The sequence below is a fragment of the Cebus imitator genome, unplaced genomic scaffold (genome assembly GCF_001604975.1).
Source record: "Cebus imitator isolate Cc_AM_T3 unplaced genomic scaffold, Cebus_imitator-1.0 Scaffold128, whole genome shotgun sequence".
Taxonomy (NCBI): Eukaryota; Metazoa; Chordata; class Mammalia; order Primates; family Cebidae; genus Cebus; species Cebus imitator.
The window spans coordinates 2,312,166-2,332,902 of NW_016107443.1; the positions used below are offsets into that span (position 1 = coordinate 2,312,166).

At 41.6% G+C, this 20,737-nt stretch overlaps 1 protein-coding gene across 13 annotated transcripts in view; it reads right to left on the reverse strand.

The window, feature by feature from the left end:
- The window catches only part of SH3KBP1 (SH3 domain containing kinase binding protein 1), a 383,287-nt gene that overhangs the window by 122,966 nt on the left and 239,584 nt on the right, over nucleotides 1-20,737 (reverse strand). For all 13 annotated transcript variants that reach the window (XM_017540642.2, XM_017540638.2, XM_017540641.2 and 10 more), the window contains one exon: nucleotides 7,294-7,369. In XM_017540642.2, the coding sequence (XP_017396131.1) occupies nucleotides 7,294-7,369 (76 nt within the window). The remainder of the gene's footprint in view (nucleotides 1-7,293; nucleotides 7,370-20,737) is intronic.

The window sequence follows — 20,737 nt, forward strand, 5'->3', positions numbered from 1 at the left end:
TGGCCAGGCACAGTGGCTCCTGCCTATAAACCCAGTACTTTAGGATGCCAAGGCAGGCAGATCACGAGGTCAGGAGTTTGAGATCAGCCTGGCCAACATAGTGAAACCCCATGTCTACTAAAAATACAAAAATTAGCCGGGTGTGGTGGTGGGTGCTTGTAGTTCCAGCTACTAGGGAGGCTGAGGCAGAAGAATCACTTGAACCTGGGAGGTAGAGGTTGCACTCAGCCAAGATTGTGCCACTGCACTCCAGCTTAGGTGACAGAGCAAAACACCGTCTCGGGGGAAAAAAAAAAAAAAAAAAACATAGTCTAGGTTAGTGGTTCTCAAGTGCCAGGTGGAGGGCTTGTAAAAACAGATCAACTGGGCCCTACCTCCAGGGTTTCTGATTCTGTAGGGCTGGGATTTGCATTTCTAACAAGTTCCTAGGTGATGCTCCTGCTGCTGCTTGTTCTGGGACCATGCTGTGAAAACCACTGGTCTAGTAGTACTAGCAAATGTTTAATTCTAGGAAGGAGTAAGACAGTTGTGGGGACCTGGAGGGTGGACCAGTATGGTGATAGCACTGGGGGTGGGTGTGTCGTATGCTAGATTTAGATGGGAACTCCAGTTCTGGGTCAGATTCTGAGGATCTGGGGCTAGTGAGGAGTAGTGAAATACATACTAGGCTTGTCATCTATTTAGTAAATAACAACTGAGTGTCTACTGCGTGCCAGGCAACAGGGATGCCACAATTCCTATTCGTGGGGCTTACTACAGTCTATACCAGCAGTTTGAAACTAGGGCTTCCCAGGAAACATTTGCAATTCCTGGAGACAATTTTGCTTATTAGAACTTGGCAGGGAATGGGGGTTGAGTGCCACTGGCATCTAGTAGGTAGAGGCCAGGGATGCTGCTAAACATTCTACAATGAACACAGAACAACGCTCACCAACAGAGAATGATCAAGACCAAACGTCAATACTGCCAAGGTGAAGAAGCCCTGGTCTACATTTAAATTTAGAAAGGGAAATGAAACACGATGTATCCATCAGTATGTCTGTCAACGCCAATCCAGCGCCTTGCTTTATGGAGAAGCTGACCATAACTCCAAACCACCACCTTCAGTCTCAGACACTGTTGGGAATTTGACTTTCAAATTATTTCACAAGTATTAATTATGACACAGTTTACTCTCTTCTAAAAAGAGAAGTACATTTTAAAAAGAAGAAATGAAAATCTGACAAGCAAAGCCCTTCTGGTCTCTACAATAGAGCAGGGGCTAGATCACTACTCCTCTCAATGGTACAATCTTCTGCTAAGATGAGAAGAAGCTCCTTGGAGAGTCTTCTGGAGAAAGAAAACCTACCAGGAAAACACAAAGGGAGATAACCTTTTTCTCCAAGACAACTGTATTTGAAATGCAGATCTCAAGCCACAAGGGTAGGTTGGGCACCCCCGAGAAGGCTTCCACTTTGAATCCAGACAGCGATGTCTGTGTTGGGGGGCAAGTGATTAAAGGTGCTTCTTAGGAAGAGGTAGGTACTGCTGGGACTTCAAGTGTGAGGGGTTTCAGTACCCGGCAGCCATGGGAGGCACTAAAGGAGTGAATATGAAAGATGCTGCAAACTGGATGTGCCCAAATCCTCAGGCCCAAGAATGAGTGAGTTTGGGTGAGGATATGTGAGCAAAAACACTCAGGCTGAAAAAATAGAATCAAATAGTTCCTGGTTATATATTATGAGGCTGAGGAAAACCCAACACAAGAGAGTTAACCTTTATGTTTTTTTTTGTTTTGTTTTTTTTTTTCCTATTTAAACATATGGTGAGAAAGCAAAAATGAGCCAGATTGAGTAGGTTGCAATCTGCCCAGCCATTATTGAGGCTGGGATAACAGACACAGATAAGGCCACCTGTAAAGTAATCAGGAAACAGTGTTTCTCCCAAGCATATGCAGTAGCTGCAAACTGTCCTCAACAATCCCCTTCTCTGAGTGCTCCTACTTTCTCACTCCCTGACAAAGTCTGTGATTTTAGAGACAAACTACCAGAAACCTGGTTTTTAAAAAAATTGTATCAGGTAGAATGAAACATTCCACTCTTGCCTGAAGGAACTAAGTCACTTGATCCAGAGAAGCAGTCTTTATTTCCAGCCCAAGTGCAGTACCTCACATAAGGAGTTTCTGGACACAGCACTGCACATTTATCTTCACTTGGTAGCTGCCAAAGAAACAGCACCTGAATCCACCTCACAGTCAAGACCTGATGCTGACCCCTTGCCACACAGGCCTGCTTTGCACTGACCCTATCAAAACACCATTTTATTTACATTTCACTAATTTCTACCCCTTCTCAAAATCTGTAAAGACTATTTTTTTTCTTTTGCTTGGTGTGACATCCACATGTCCCCTGGTGTGCAGTCTCCCTGGTCGCAATGAGCCAATAAACCTGAATTCATCAGACTACAGGCTTGTCCCTGGTGGTCGTGAGGCAGAATAGGGTCTGGAGGCAGGGAACCTAAGGCTAATTCACACTAACTTCCTAGAACTAAATCAAAAGGAAAGCCCCAACTTTCCACACCCAAGTAACAAAAGGACCAGAGGCAAATACCCCCCCTTTTCTGCATGGCAGATGGAAAAATGAAATTATTTCTGATTAGTTGCTTTCTGCAACCAGTCAGATGTTGGCATAGTAGTGTAACTTTGTAACTTCACTTCAACCAATCAGACTAACTATGGGCCACCAATCAAACTTTTCTGCAACCAATCAGACTGACTGTGGGCCACTATTTCATTTACATAGGGTGTGTACCAAGTAACCAATGGGAAATCTCTAGAGGGTATTTAAACCCCAGAAAATTTTGTAACAGGGCTCTTGAGCCCCTATACTGGGGCCTGCTCCGACCATGTGGAGTGTACTTTCATTTTCAATAAATTTCTGCTTTGGTTGCTTCATTCTTTCCTTGCTTTGTTTGTGCATTTTGTCCAATTCTTTGCTCAAGACGCCAAGGACCTGGACACCCTCCACCGGTAACAGTCTTAGGCTGATTGGGAGAGCAGTGGCTGGTAAGAAGAGAGGGTCTGGCAAGTCCCAAGGAACACCAGCAAGCTAAGGAACATGGGCAACCACTGCTAACCACTCAGACCCCAGAACGAGCTCAAGAGTCTTACAGGAACAAAGGTGTCTTTTTTCTTTTTCTTTTAACAGTAAATGGAACTGCCTCCCTAGCAGAGAGCTCTGTAAGCTGGTGTTCTATATGTGCTTTTGAAGGAGGTTCCTTACCATTGTGTTTCAAGTTTCATTATATGTGGTTTCCATATACACCTTTAAAAGCTAAATCTACCTGCTTCTGTAGACATGCCTTATGTGCTGTTTTCATACAGTGAATGGAACTGTTTTCCAAGCAGAAAACTTTGCAAGCAAGTGTTTCAAACATGCTTTTGAGAGATGTCTCTAGCATTGCATCTCATTGTGCGTGAGGGGTTTATATATACGTGTTTTAGAGCTAAATCTAAGCATACTTTTTAAGAGAAACATTATGTGCTGTTTTCTTATAGTGAATGGAACTGTTTTCCATGCAGAGGGCTCTTAAAGCAGGTGCTTGAAACATACTTTTGAAAGACGTTTCTTACCATCGTGTTTAAGGTCTCATTGTGAGGGGCTTACATATACATGTATATATACACTTGGCAAAGGAGACCAATGGTTAATAGCTTTTTAATTTTTATAAATTTTTTGAGATAGGGTCTCACTCTGTCACCCAAACTGCAGTGCACGATCGTGGTGCTCACCACAGCCTTGACCTCCAGGGCTCAAGTGATCCTCCTGCCTCAGCCTCCCAAGTAGCTGGGACCACAGGCATTGCCACCATGCCTACTTTTTTCTATTTTTGTAGTTGTTGCCCAGGCTGGCCTGAAGCTCCTGAGCTCAAAAGATCCTCCTGCCTCTGCCCCCATGAAGTGCTAGGATTACAAGCATGAGCCACCATGCATAGTGCTAATAGCTTTTAGAAGACTGTCCAATCTAGAGCCTGACAAATAATAAATCATTTATACTTCTCCATTTGCTCAACCACCACTTTTTAGGTGCCCACTGAATCCATGGCACTTTTCTAGGCTGTGTGGTGGGGATATCAAGTAGAAGATACAGCCTCAACCTAAAAGGAACAATGATCTGACAAGAGCAAAGAGGTACCATTTGTCACCATCACAGATGACAACTCCTAAGAAGCAAGTCAGTGAACAAAGGGATTGCAAAGGTGGTATGAGTGTCCAGTTAGGAAGTGAGATGAGGTTTAGCAGGGAAAACAGCCTTTGTCCTGCAGTCATAATTTATGCAGAAGCCTGATCTGCCCTTGTACAAATTCTGTCAAGGATTTTTCTCCCCAACCCACCAGTTCAACTCATCTTCTGAATCTATAAGACTAAACTATTTGTTCAGAAAAATATTCAATAGTCCTTTCTTTGGGCTGTTTTTCTATCCTAGGAGGCCACAAATCTGCATCAATTATAATAAGAAAGAGGGAAACTCCAGATGTGGCAAGCTGGAGGAACCTCAGGGCACTTCATTATGAATATTTAGATGGTATTCCTCTTGTTATGAAAATTATGCCAATCTGTTCCCCAGCATGAGTTTCCGATGAATTTCAATGTCATAAAAGCTTTTCTTTTGAGGGGGTAGGGATGATAATGTTAATTGTTTAAATAAATCCTGATCAGATGAGTTGCACTTTCACTCAGAAAATACCAACTCATATGAACATTTTTTTAAATCATCACAATTCTTAACCCTGATGTGAGCTAAGGAGACAGACATCTGTGCAGGAAGGAGTTACCCTCTTCTGCACTGCTGGGCAATTTTTGTCATAGATTTGTCTTCTGGCCAGAAGGTAGAGGGAAGGAGGTTGCTCATTTCTAATATGTAGTTGCTCAGTTACTCTGTGGCCTGTGACCTAAACATAGGTATCACATCAAAATCCTGAAGCAGGGAAATGATTCAAGTGAAAGGGGCTTTTTAGGGGGCTTCTTAGTGGCTGGGGTGGTACTAAGTGGAAATCATGGAAGAACAATTACCCCAGAATTTGCTCTTGACAACCAGAGACAGTGTGTGGGGTGAAACTGCAGAACATATATGTATGTATGTATGTATGTGTGTATTTATTTATTTATTTATTTATTTATTTTAAGACAGGGTGTCACTCTGTTGCCCTACCAGAGTGCAGTGGTGTGACCTCAGTACAATCACTGCAGCTTCAACCCCCCCGGGCTCGAGTAATCCTCCCATCTCAGCCTTCTGAAAAGCTGGAGCTACAGGTACACACCACTGTGCCCAGCTAGGGGTTTTGCCATGTTGCCCAGGCTGGTCTCAAACTCCTGGGCTCAAGTGATCCACCTGCCTCAGCCTCCTAAAGTTTTGAGACTACAGCTGTGAGCCACTGCACCCAGACCAACTGCAGAAATTCTTATCCGGATGTCTATGAAAAGAGTCTGTCAATAAATATCCCTCAAGGCTTCAGTGACAGTAGTAATTCCCCTTCCTGATTTGCTACCATTTACAGGCATATTAACATCTATACCCAAAGACATCTTTCTCATGTTCCTACTAAATTGTTCACATTTTCCTTTTGGCTCTTCCATCAGCTGCTTAATTTTCTGAATGCAGAAGCCTTCCCCTCTTTCAGAACTGAATGAGAGGATGAAGATCCTGGGATAAACCCTGGGGTTTTCTCTAGTATAACCCTCTGACTTCACAGTCAACGCAGATGATGAAGAGGAAGGCCAGAGGAATAAAATCATTTGCCCAAGTTCACATGGCTAGCTAATAACAGAGCTGGTCTTAGAATATGGGCTTCCTGACTCTCAGCCAAAACATAACACCCAGCCCCTGTAAACCCACTCTTATGAGTAACCCATCCCCCACCATGCTGCTCCTAGAGGGCCAGGTATGTGGATGTAGTTAATAGACGCTTTCAGAACTGAACAAGGCTTGGGCTGGAGCCAGGATTCTCCCACGTGCTTAGAAGAGCTAAGCATTTGGAACTGTGTTTGTTTTCAAGCACAGTAAGCCCCTCTTGGACCCCAGAATTACTCTAAAACTATACTGTCCATAAAGAGTAGACGGATGGTTATCAGAGGCTGGGAAGAGTAGTTAGGGGCTGGGGGATAGGTGGAGATGGTTAATGGATCCAAAAAAATAGTATGAATAAGACCTACTATTTAATAGCACAAGAGGGTGACTACAGTCAATAATAACTTAATCGTACATTTTAAAATACAGAGTATAATTGGATTGTTTGTAACTCAAAGGATAAATGCTTTAGGGGATGGATACCCCATTCTCCATGACGTCATCATTACACATTGCATGCCTGTATCAAAACATCTCATGTACTCCATAAATATATACACCTACTATATGTAACCACAAAAATGTTTTTTCAAAAGAAAATACTAAAAAAAATAAAATTACACTTTCCAGTATGGTTGCCACTAGGCACACATGACTACTGAGTACTTGAAATGTGGCTACTCCAAATTGAGATATACTACACCTGTGAAATACATATGGGATTGTGAAGACTTCACATGAAGAGAGCAATGAAAATACCTCATTTAACAATTTTATGTAGATTACATGTAGAGATGATAATATTTGGATATATTCAGTTAAAATACATTAAAATTAAGTCCAATTGTTTTTCCTTTTTTTTTTTTTTAACATGGCTCCTGGAAAATTTAGGATTACATATATGGCTCATACATGATATTTTATTGGCTAGCACTGTTCTAGTTAACCCCTCTCATTCATTCACCTAATCCTTTCAAAAAGTCTTGAGCCTCCTGCCTGCAGACATGCAGTGGTATCTAGAGCTATTCAAGCAGAGGTGTGTTGAAGATGCCGGTGGGAAGTAAAGGGTAAGTAATATTGATCACGTGGTTAGGCCTCTCTGACCTGAAGGCTCATGAATCCCTAAAGCACTTAAATTGCACTCTCTAAAATCTTTCAGCCACCTTAACTGTGCAAAATGCTTTCATTATATATGGATAAACCCTAGCTCTGTACATGAGTGAGATACATATAGTAGGAGAGAACCACGTTCTGTAATAAGGGAAAAGGAAAAAAAAAAAAACAAGAGTTATGGATCTAACTTATGCCCACCCTAATGATGGGGACTGAATGAAACACAATTGTGTAGATTTTTCTGATGTGTTTGCAAAAACTATCCAGGTTATATATGGATTTCTAAAAAACATTTCTGTTATTCTGAAGTCCCTAAATGCTTTTAAATGTGAAATAGATAACTAAGGAAACTCACTTTTTGTCCTGCTGTCCATTTCTGTTTTCGACGAGTCTGGAGTTGCTGTAGTTGCAGGTAACTTCTTCCCAATAGTCTAAGGGGAAAAACAGATTTTACTTGTCAAGATAATTGTTTACATTAAGCACAGGAATAAGATCCAGATCATAATGACAAAATGCTCAAAATTGGTTTAAAAAGCCACACTCTTTGGTTTATGCCCTGCTTTGTGTACTGGCTGCCACCCTTTAATAGGTTTGATCCTCAATGACAAACAAGAGAAAACTAGGTTAAAAAGGCCTTTATCCTTGTAGGCACTCAGTAGCTTTTATTCTCTTTCTTCCTTGATGCTCTTATAAAAGGTTGACTATTTTTAGTAAAGAAAATAGGCATAGTTCCCTTCATTTTATAAGAAGCTGACTCGATCTATGGAGGTACAATAGTCGGCCCAATGGAGATGCTAAAAAGTCACTGCAAGTGGGAAGAATGGAAGTAGAAGGGAAGAAATCAAAAGGAAGGGATACAGGAATGGAGGCCCAGGAGGGCAGGATGGGCAGGCAGGTGGATGGACAGGCAGAAGCCAGGATGTCCAGCACAGTGTACCCTAGTGCATCTCTGTCTAGCCATCTAGAATTCCACCTGCCTCCCAGAGAACGGGGAGATACTCTCACATCCTCTAGGCAAATCTACCTGCCTGCCCCAAAGGAAAAACAAGTCCACCAAGAAGGTCTTTTCTCTACAGTCTTTTAAGCCTCCAGGACTTGGAAAAAATCCAGTGTCTCAGACCCTATGCTTCTAGTGACTAGTTTATAAAAAGAAAGATTATAAGTTTCAGTTCATTTCATTTCCTTCATTTGTGGCTAATTCTATTATCATTATTTATGAACCATCCATAGAGAAGACTGGATCTTATCTCTGCCTAAAGATGTTCCTGAAAACGCAGGCAACTTAGCAGCTCAAAAACAAAGAAGCACACAAACCCAATAGTTCCCAAGGCGAGGTCTGTTCCCACTCTTCCCCTTTGCTACCACACATGTGTGATCATGATTAATGCCTGAGGGAAAATGTCTATTGATACCAGGGCAACAGCTGTCACAACCACATAGCTGGGGAAATTGACCTCCCCCCAACAATGAAGTGTTTCGCCAGTGAGAATTTCACCCACTGGGAAAACCAAACATCTCTGGCCCTTGAACACATGAAAAGGAATGAACTGCATAATTCAAAAACTGGCATGGTGGAATTTTTCTTCAAATAAAACTGATTCACTAGTTTTTAATTTGAAAAAGTTCTTCATGCTTCAAGTGTTGAACCTAACATTAAATATGAATAAATCATAGAAAGAGGATAAATCAAATCCTCAGCCCTTCATGAATTTTTAAAAACATTTGTGACAGAAAGCCTTTACATTTTACATGGTGACATTTTTATTTAATGCCGCAGGGCCTTCTATATTGGATAAAAAATGAAACCCAAAATAATATGCCACCTCTAAACTGCCGCTAAGAACTCAAACTAATAACATTTTATGATTCCAGGGGAACATCAGGGATGAAAAAAGCTTGATGTTATTCTGGCATCAGGTCAAATCTGATGAAAAACTGTTCTTAGAATTATTTTGAAAAATCAGGTATTGATAGTAAAAATAACAGCTCTCAAAGTGTTCATTTCATTCACATTCCTGTTCACACTTCCAGCAGCAACCCTGCCAATATATTTGTTTTTCCCGTTCTGGAGCTGGAATAAAGCATTACTATTGTTAACACATTAGGAAGAGGAAAACAAAAACAACCAGTGCTTCTGCTATCAGTGAACAAAGAATTCAGGAAAGGCAATAGTAAACACTGTCCCCCACTCCTGACTTTGTTTGCTTTCCTGAAATAAAAGGACACATGTAACAGTTTGAGCATTAAACCAGATGCCTTCCTTTAGAGAAACCTTCAACAGGCTGCCCATTTTTTATAACTTCCCCTTCTTTGGTAACAAAAGAAAGTATTGCCTGTTATCTTTGATATCCTGGCTTGCCAAAAAGTCCAATCTACCAGACATCACCCAAGACCACCAGTTCAATGCACTTACTTTGGTACAGAAGGACACAAAAAAGCAAAGCTCACTGTGGCTTGTTTCCTTCCTATTTCAGAAAACACAGCACATTGGCCTCTGCATGGATCCCAGCAACAGGGGTGATGATGAAGCTGATATTATCCTCATCTTCTGGGAAGTGCTGGCCCTCAAATCTTCTCTTCTCCTTCATGGGCCAGGATTAAAAGTCTAGAACGGCAGAGTTTCTCCCCATCTCAGCCTGTTCCTACCGGTGCTCCGGAGATGGGAATTGGCCCTGTGTTTCTCTTGTCTCTAGAACCTAGACCTAGAGAAGTGTGGTCCCTGCATGAGCAACACCTGAGAACTTGTTAGTAAAGCAATTTCCCAGGCCCCGCCCCAAGCTTTCTCAATCAGAAAGTCGGGGGATAGTTCCCAGCAGTCTCTCAGAACACACCCTCTGTGGGATTCTGGTGCACATTCACATTTGGGAACCACTGACCTAGATGTGGGAGGGAGTACATTAGTATTAATCTAATGCCTTTTCTTGGATTAAAGACTGAGGGACCTATTCTCATAACTAGATAAATTATAAAACATCTTTTTCACTCTTCTTCCTTCCTTCTCCCTCTCCTTTCCCACCAAACACATCTACCTTCTCTATTCTCACTGGTCTAAGAACTTGTCATTGCTACTACATGACTCAGTTCAGAGAGGAACTTGAGTACATTAGATTAGACAATGTGACAACATCACTGAGGGAAACATGGGGGAAGATAGTTGGCCACTGTAGGGGTGGCTAGGTGGAAGGAAGGAGGAGGACAGAAGGAAAAAGAAAGAGGGAAGTAAGGAAGGAAAAGGAGGGAAAGGAGGAGGAGAGAAGGAAGGAAAAGGAAGGAAGGGGAGAAGAAAAGAGAAAGAGGGAGGGAGGGAAGAGAGGAAGAAGACAGGGAAGGAAGGAGGCAGGGAAAGGAGCAGGAAAGGAGGCAAGGAGGCAGGGAGGCAGGGAGGCAGGGAGGCAGGGAGGCAGGAAGGCAGGAAGGCAGGAAGGCAGGAAGGCAGGAAGGAAACAAAACGTGGCTTAGCCTCTCTGGGCTCAGACTGCCCGGAAGGCTAAGCAGGCAGACTCCCATGACTGTGTGAGCCTTCAGAGAGGGCAAAACCCTGTTTCTCCTCAGTGTTTCCCTTTACTGGCATTTTAGGTGAGGTGTTTCTTCATTGTAGAAGACTGGCTCACACATTAAAGGACATTTGGCAACCCTTGCCACTACCCACTCAAAGTCTATAGTGCCCCCTGAGTCACTGCATGTACCCTGAACACCAAGCACCTTTCCAGACACGCCTGGTTGAAAACCTTTAGGCCCTGCCCTTCCCTATATACAAGAACAAAGACAAAGGGGGGTGAATTATTGTTTTCCCATCAGCCTTCCAGCTCCCTCTACCTCTGAAAACATCTTTGGTCAATTGGGCTTAAAATGAATAGAATCCCAAATTTCAAAGGGCATGCCTCATGAACACAATGTCTAGCTCCAGTACACAGGTATGTCATGGATAACTGAAGGTCAGCTACACTGTAGGGCTAAGTGGATAGAACAATCAGGGATCACATCCATACATCTCTCCTCCACCTAGCAGGCAGCGAAGAGGGATGTTAGGCTTGCAGTGGCTGGAGAGGAGGATACGGGATCTCCCCTTTGGCCTCTTCCACAGAGTTCTTGCTCCCCTGGGTGCCTTAAGGAAGGTGGATTGTACACGACAAACACCAGCCATACCCTTAGGGGCTGCGTTGACATGCTCAGGACACAGCACATTCACCTCCTAAGGGACCTGCAAACAGACCCATTTTGCCATATGACTTTGGATGGAACAGACTCTCAGGTTCCGCTCCCTAATTTGGCCCATTATTTTCTCTTTCTTCTATGAGGCAACTAAAGACTTCCCAGTACACACACCCACATTAGTCAGATCTGCTTGGTCTGGGAAAGGATGTGCATATGGTTGAATGGATAGAGCTATATCTATATTGCTATGGATCTATTTCTACACATGGTAATTACCAGGCTGTTGTCAACTTTTGTCTCTCTTGCCACATCCCTAACTCCATTTAAAACCTAACTTTAAAAAATCAGTAATTCACAAAGTTCATTCCTTTGAATATTTAATAACATAACTACCTCTCCCTTTCGCTCTCTTGCCAAAAGCACTAAATAAACATTTTGGGATTTTTTGTGTACAGTGGGAGTATCATATGTACTCCTAGCTGTACAAAATCCAGTGGTACAGCATCAAGACAGATACCACCATATGATTTCAGTTAGTGAACAACTAATTTTTTGTCTTTTCTCTGCCAAAATGAAGAAACTAATGCTTACAGGAAAGGCAATCACTGGATTGGAGTCCAGGGGAATCTAGTTCCCAAATGACTAATGTATCTGTTTCTCTTTGTGACTGTAGAATGTGAGACCAAGATCCTGCTCAAATCAAGAATATAAAATCCCTTCTCCTACTTTATTCCAATTCACATGCAAACACCGAGCTTCCAATTATAGGACAATGCTAAGGAGAATAAAGTTTAAGCCACATCTCTGAAAATCTCCTCTCCAAGAATACCACATACAACTCTCGTATCACAAAGGCAGCCAGGTTCAATGGGTAGTAGGAGGAGACAGAGAGAGCTCCCTGCATTCTAGCAGATGATGAAGCTCCCCTGTCCAGAGGCCTCGCTTTCTGGCAGCTATTATAAAAGAGGATGGTGGTCTGAGAAGCTATCCACACAGAATACTCAAATACTCACTGTATTAGTCCATTCTCATGCTGCTAGTAAACATATACCTGAGAATGGGTAGTTAATAAAGGAAAGAGGTTTAATTGACAATCACAGTTCAGCATGGCTGGGGAGGCCTCATCAAACTTACAATCGCAGCAGAAAGGGAAGCAAACATGTCCTTCTTCACATGGCAGGAGGAAGGAGAAGAATGAGTGAAGTGGGGAAAAGCCCCTACTAAAACCATCAGATCTCGTGAGAACTCACTCACTATCATGAGAACAACATGGGGGGACTGCCCCATAATCTAATCACTTCCCACAAGGTCCCTTCCCCAACACATGGGAATTATAATTCAGATTACAATTCAAGATGAGATCTGGGTGGGGACACAGAGCCAGGCCATTTCATTCACACAAAGCCAAACACAAGAGATGACTTTTCAAACAAGATAAAGATGACTCTTTGATGGCATTCCTTTTACAACACTGGTATCTGACAGTGTTCCTTCCCTTTCTGTTCAGAACAGATTTATTAAGTGCCCATTCAGTGTGAGGCAGGAAAGCAGAAAAAAAGACAGGAGAATGGTGAACATCAAAGCAAACACTGAAACTGCAGTTGTGGGGTTGGTTCTCCAGAATGGTGTGCTGAGGTGTGCCCAACCATTCCACATGGTTATCCCAAATCCTGCTCATATATGGGATATGGAGAGCTACAGGACACAGTGACAGGAGGAGGGATAAAACAGTTATTTATATATGACCATATCTGTAACTTTTCAGTTCTTTTTACCATAATTCAGAAAGACGCCTAAACTATTAAAACTCACTGTAAACTTTTTATATTTATTTTTCCATGCCCCCTTCATGAATACCTATGACAGATGGCATTATGAAAAGACTTCTTGGCTCTCAGCGAGGAGTGGTAGGCGCAGAGCAGAAGCCCTCTGAGCCAGCTCAAGTCAGAGCCAGAAAATAACTAGCACAAAGGAGTGTCCTTACAATGGGATGCCTTGTGTGCTTCCAGAAGCCTTTTCTGCTCCCGAGGAAATTTACATTAGAAACTATCATCTTGTCCACATTTGGTAGGCCCAGCTTAAACTATTTGATAACAATAGAAGATACGCCAGAGTAAAACATAACTCAAAATTCTAAAAATAAAAAGCATGGTCCATTAAAAGAAAAAAACTACACTTGTAGTTCCTTCCATTCCAGGGCTAGTGTTTACCTTTGTGACATCTCCCATACCGTTATGCCAATTCCAACTTCTCCAAAGGGGTGTACTTCCCAGTCTATTTTTAAACTTGGTTACAAGGAAAAATAAAATTTAAAAAGTAATTTTCTGATGATGAAATTGGGCTTAAGACTTAGAGCTACTCATATGATGTTTCTTTCCTTGGTTGGCTCAAAAAGTTAGAGAATTCAAATATATTAAACCTCTTTGCCAAATCACAGTTAAAGACCTTGTCGCATTCATAGCTGCTGTAAAAGCAGTTGTCAAGTATATCACACTTGCTGGGGGCAGTGGCTCACACCTGTAATCCCAAAACTTTGGGAAGCTGAGGTGAGAGGATCACTTGAGCCAAGGAGTTTGAGACCAGCGTGGGCAATATAGCAAGACCTTGTCTCTAAAGTCAGTCAGTCAATCAATCAATCAATGAAGTATATCACACTTAGCAGTTTACCTTTCTTACCCTTTTCCTTCAGAAGTAGTGCCCACCTTGAGAGCAGGAACTAAATGTTCATTTTTCTCTTATCCCTACAAAGTGAGAGATCAGTGAAGTGTTTGCTGAGTGGAGCAGGGAGTACTGGGATACCATTACCCATGCTTTGCCCTAGCATTAGCACCTACCACAATAGGCACACAGAGAGATGTCCTCCTTGACAAACTAGACAGCTTCTATACCTGCTAGATTAGAGCTCCACTGTTTCAATCATTGCCATGCACCAGCTCTTTCCGACCTGGTTATTGGTAACAGCACATTTGTCTGGGATATCTTCCTGGGTGTCTGTTGCCCTTGCCTTGCTCCCTCTTGCCCATCCCACCTCAACCCCCAACACACATCACCTGTCCTCCTATTAATTACTGGTTGCCATAAAGAAGAATCTAATCTCAGCTATGTTTCTGGTGAACATTTCTCTGCCTGACTTCCAAATACTCATGATACTAGTCTGCTGTCTCACATTCTCTCAAGTTCCATATCTATTATGATCAAAAGACTCTCACTTGGATAGATCATTATCACCCAGGTATGTGTACACACACACAAACACACCCCATTCTCTTATTCTGAAATCATTTTCCGAAGTGTCCCCTCCCTTCCTGACACAATCTCCAAAACACCTAACCCCATAATCTGATAAATTTGGCAAACACTGCATACTCGGTCTAATCAATTCATCATAGCATATTAAAGGCTATGAAAAGTCCTTCAGTTGCTGTTTAACTTTATCCTTAACTTTTATGTCAGTATATTCCAAATTTATCTGACCACAGAATTCTTACTTCTTGGGGCACCCATGAACACATCACAAGAATGAGTAGTCTATGGAATAGCTGAGTGAACATCATCATCTCCCCCTTCCTAAATTCTCTTGCCTATCCTGTCTCCTAAGGGTCATGACTTTAAATTCACCTCTTATTGCACCTTCTGATATCCAATCCATCACCAAGGCTGTGCTTTCAGATTTATCTCCTTCCTCTTTGATCCCAGTCTAGAGCCTTGTTACCATCATGGAGACTATTTCAATAATTTTTTTCTTTTTTTTTTGTTTTGAGACAGGGTCTTGCTCTGTCATTCAGACTGGAGTGCAGTGGCACAATCACTGCTCACTGTAGTAGCCTTGGACTCCTGGGCTCAAGTGATCCTCCCACCTCAGCCTCCCAAGTAGCTGGGACCACAGGTATGTACCACCATGCCTGGCTAATCTTGTTTCTCAGTAGAAACAAAGTCTCACTATGTTGCCCAGGCTGGTCTCAAACTCCTGGGCTCAAGCAATCCTCCTGCATTGGCCTCCCAAAGTGCCGGGATTACAGGCATGAGCCAACACACTAGCCTTTTCAATAATTTTCTAGACAAAGATCCTATCACCAGATTCCACCTGCTTCATTTGATCTCCCACAAGACTCAATTTTTAATCATCTTCCGCCATCACCCCTTACACACCCCTACACCAATGCAATCAGAATATATATTGCTTCTTAATAGCTGCTCATATAAATTCCCAAAGTTTGGAAGAAACTTCAGCATTTACTTCTAATTGCTGCTGCAACCTGCCATGTCTCCCAACAGCTATCTTTCTTTTGAGCTCTCAAGACTAATGAGAAACTTTCTCTGACTATAAAAACACCTGGTCCCATGTTAGATTCTTCTCTATTTGTTTGTCTTTCAGGGTTTACTCTTTCAATCTGTCCAAAAAAACTTTAGTATTTATCATTCTACTGAACAGATACAGATGAAGTCTGTTTTTACATTTGTATATTATACATACACACACACACACACACACACACACATACACACACACACAGAGGGACATGTGTGAATTTGTGTATACCAGCAGAATTTGAGCCAAATTCTATCATTTATCATGTAGTTTAACTTCTGTCAAAATCTGATCATTTGGTTCATTTGTTTGCTTCTTGAACACCTCTAGAGACCATGTTCTAAAAAACTGGAAAGAAGCATATGATAGTCACAGGAGGAGTAAGGCTCTCTTCATTGAAGGAAAATAACCCTGTGAAGGTTGAGTAGGGGCTTCTCATGATGGAGAAATGCAGTGTCAAAGACGGGATCAAAACCTACTTATGTGTTCAATTAAGTGGAGAAGGTACAGTCAGACAATATTAAAATCATGGAAGGCAGCCCTCTAAACATCTGACAGTATATAAAAATACTGTTTATATTTTACCCCCACTGTTCCCAAGAGAGGAGTCTGCATGCTCTTTTGTTGTAGGATCATCTTATTCACAGAAGATGAACGAGAGAGAGTAAATTTCCATTTCATATACCACATTAGCAAAACACAGTTCGCCATCATGCTTTAAAATACTATTTTCTGTTGTTATGAAGATAAAAGGAAATCATAAACATTCCTCCTACTAGAAGATTAGTTTTTTATCTTTTGATTAACGATGCCTTCCTTTTAGATATATTTTGAAAGTTTAAGATGGTGGGTAAGGGAGAGAGAAAGATGATATGGCTGGAATGAGTATCAGGGGACTGGTTGGGGTTTTATTTGTCCAGTGCTTTATCATGAAACACACTTATACACATGTGGACTAAGTCCTAATTTTCCTATAAAGTAGCTGTATGAATTCAACTGGCATACAAATATCCTTTCAGATCCAAAATATTGTATATTTTCAATCATGACATAATCCAGGCCTTTACCTGCAGATGACACCTCCTCTCCCAATATATTTGAATCCCATCTCACCTTTAAGATTGAACTAAGGTCCAGCTGGCTAAAAGTACCAGCTTTCAGGAACATGTGGGACATACAGACTGACACATATCCCACACTTGCTCATAACATTTCTATGTGTAAGAGATACCTGAGGTCAGAGCCACATTGTCTTCAGTTTTTCTTTATATCTCTAAAATGAAAGTTGGATTAAATCACTCATTCATTCATTACTTTATTCAGCATGAGCCTCAATCTAAGCCAGATACTGTATCTACAAAGATGAGATGAGCAGAGTCCTAGATCTTTAATGGGTTCCAAATTTAGCAGCAGAAGCACTATTAACAATAACAAAGTCATGGAATCAGCCTACGTCCTTATCGATAGTGGACTGGATAAAGAAAATGTGGTGCACATAGACCATGGAATACTACACAGCCATAAAAAAGAATGAAATCATGTCCTTTGCAGCAACATGTATGCAGCTGGAGTCCACAATCCTAAGCAAATTAACACAGAAACAGAAAAACAAATACCACATGTTCTCATTTATTACAGGAAGCTAAACAGTGGGTGCACAGGGACATAAAAATGGAAACAACAGACACTTGGGACTCCAAAAGTGGGGAGGAAGAGAGGGAGGAAAGGATTGAAAAACTATCTATTGGGTACTACGTTCACTATTTGGTCCATGGGTTCAACAGAAGCCCAACTCCAGCATTATGCAATATACCCATGTAACAAACCTGCACATGTACCCCTTGACCCTAAAATTTAAAAAGAAAATATAGTGGCAGAAACAGAATAATTAACAGAGCATCAAAGCACAAAGGGATAAGCACTACAATAAAGGCACCTATAGAACAAGAAAATAAAGAACTATTAACAAATGTTCATGGGAAAATAAGCCTCACAGCAATGGTGCAGCTTGCATTACATTCTAAAGGATGAGTAAAATTTTGCCAAGTAGAGAAGGGTAGAAAGGGTATTCTACCAAAAGAAAAGCAAGAGGCAAGGCAGGTATGTGTGCAGGGAATTGAGACTTCCCAGCAAAGCATCGGGCGTGTGGGGATTTCCGGTGGGAGTTGAAGGGAGGTGACTGGAGAGCTGCTTGGGCTCAGAGCCCAGTAAGGTAAGTTAGGGCCAATATTACAGTTTTTGCTTTGTCTTAAAGGCAACCAGTGGTCACAAAAACTAAGCAGAGGTATGGCCCAATCAAATCTGTGAATTTAAGACAGATGATCTGGTGGTACTGGGAGGAATGAAGAAGAAAAGCAAGGACATGCAAAAACCAATGAGACAATGGGGAGGTTGACACAATAATCCACCTAAGGCAGTGAAATTAAGGATGAAATTAAGGTTAGAGAGATACTTAGACTGCCTATCTAAAGGCAGTTCATAGTTCACAGTCACTACAGGGATAAATCAGTGATTGTGAATTGGTTTGAATATGATAGAAAAATTTCCAATTATATTAGGCCTTTGAGTCCACATATATGCATGCTACATAGTTACTGGGTGTCAATCAAGTGCAAAGAATAATACTAAGTTCAGACTCTGATTTAGAGAGTCAGAGAGACAGATATGGTGGCTCAGGGAAGCATCATGGAGAATCTACCTTAATAAGAATCACAGTGAAGGTGTCTCTCAGTGCTCTGATGCTGATGTCGAAACGTTTAGTGGAAATATTATGGGCCTGTAATCATTCTGAACAGTTAGCTTCCTGTTAAAACACCAATCAAGCTACCATTTGAGAACTAAAACATTTGTAAAAACATAGACACGTGAGAAACTCCTGACACATATAAAAAAACATCTCTCTAATCTGACAAATTTAAAGTAAACAGTTTAGTCAAATGTCTCCAAAAATGTCTTGAGCTGAAGACAAAAATGGGAAATATCTTTCCCCAGCAAAAATTTACAGAGGAGTTTTTCTGTCTTTCAGTCTAGGGAAAGGAAACAAAATAGTTTCAATCAGAAAAGAGGGAAATGCTTGCAATAGTGTTTTGTTGTTTTGTTTTCAACCCAAAAACTGCTACTTAAAAGCCTTATTATGACTGTAATCCCAGCACTTTGGGAGGCCAAGGCAGGAGAATTACTTAAGCTTGGGAGTTGGAGACCAGCCTGGACAACACAGTTAGAACTCATCTCTGCTAAAAATTTCCAAAAAATTTAGCTGGATGTGGTGGTGCATGCCTTTAGTCCAGCTACTTGGAGGGCTGAGGCGGGAAGATCACTTAAGCCTGGGAAGTTGAGGTTGCAGTGAATCATGATCATGCCACTGTACTCCAGCCTGGGTGACAGAGCAAGACCCTGTCTCAAAAAAAAAAAAAAAAAGACTTAGAGCATACAATGGAATATCATTCAGCCTTAAAAAGGAAGGAAACTGGTCAAGTGCGGTGGCTCATGCCTGTAATCCCAGCACTTTGGGAGGCCAAGGCAGGTGGATCACGAGGTCAAGAGATAAAGACCATCCTGGCCAACATGGTGAAACCCTGTCTCTACTAAATATACAAAAATTAGCTGAGCATGGTGGCAGACACCTGTCGTCCCAGCTACTCAGGAGGTTGAGGCAGGAGAATCACTTGAACCCAGGAAGCAGAAGTTGCAGTGAGCCGAGATCGTGCCAATGTACTCCAGCCTGGCAACAGAGTGAGGCTCTGTCTCAAAAAAAATAATAAAATAATAATAATAAAAAGGAAGGAAATTCTGACACATGTTGCAACATGGATGAACCTAGAAGACATTAAAGTAAAAATAAACCACTTACAAAAAGGACAAATACTGTATGATTTCACTTATGTACGATATCTAGAGTATTCAAAATTAGAGGCAGAAAGTAGACTGGTGGTTGCCAGGGGCTAGGGGGTAGGTAGGGAAGAAAAGGGAGCTAGTGTTCAACAGGTATAGAGTTTCAATTTTGCAAGATTAAAAAAAAGTTCTGGAGATGGATGATGGTGATGGTTGCACAGCAGTGTGAATGTCCTTAATGCCACTGAACTGCACACTTAAAAATGGCTAAGTGTCGGGCGCGGTGGCTTGCGCCTGTAGTCCCAGCATTTTGGGAGGCCAAGGCGAGCGGATCACTTGAGGTCGGAAGTTCGAGACCAGCCTGAACAACATGGAGAAACCCCGTCTCTACTAAAAATACAAAATTAGACAGGCGTGGTGGCACATGCCTGTAATCCCAGCTACTCGGGAGGCTAAGGTGGGAGAATCACTTGAATCTGGGATGTGGAGCTTGTGGTGAGCCAAGATCGCGCCATCACACTCCAGCCTGGGCAACAAGAGTGAAACGCAGTTTCAAAAAAAAAAAAGTTATGTATATTTTACCACATATTCTTCTTTTCCTGTAAGCCTCTTTCTGGTTAGGAATGTCAATAAAAATGGCAAAAAAAAAAAAAAAAAAGTTGCTTGTGAGGCTGTGATATCCTGATACTTAACAATCAACCACAAAATAATCAGAGGTGTAGTTAGTATCTAATGAGGTGAGTCAGAGAACAAATCTTTTTCCAGAAGCTTTCCATCTCAGGGATGCCTGCTGTGTTCATTCACCTCGTTTCTTGTCTGAAACACTCCTTCTACAGCTCTGAAAGATAACCTACTACTTCCATAAAGGCTACATCTAAATCTCGCTAACATTAAATAGTTCTGACTTTAATATCTTAGGACTCATTCTTTACTTTCATCACCTATTCCAAAGATTCCCAAAGAATAACATTTATTCCTTTTTTTTTTCCCCCATTATCTGGGCTCCTCTATTTTGCAGAAAAAGACAGAGAATATTACATCAAGTTACTTAAGAAGGCGCAATGATATATATATATATATTTTTTTTTTTTTTTGAGATGGAGTCTCACACTGTTGCCTGGGCTGGAGTGCTGTAATACAATCTTGGCTCAGTACAATCTCTGCCTTCCGGGTTGAAGCGATACTCCTGCCTCAGCCTCCCGAGTAGCTGTGATTACAGGTGCATGCCACCATGCCTGCCTACTTTTTGGTATTTTAGTAGAGATGGGGTTTCACCATGTTGGCCAGGCTGGTCTCGAACTCCTGATCTTGTGATCCACCCGCCTTGGCCTCCTAAAGTGCTGGGATTACAGGTGTGAGCCACCACACCCGCCCAATGATATCATTTTTATATTTTGTTTTTATTAGAAAGAATGAGTTCAAGCCACATACTTATTCATAACAGAGGCTTCCTAACTACAGCCAGAGGTAAGGTATACTTTTTTTTTTTTTTTTTTTTTTTTTT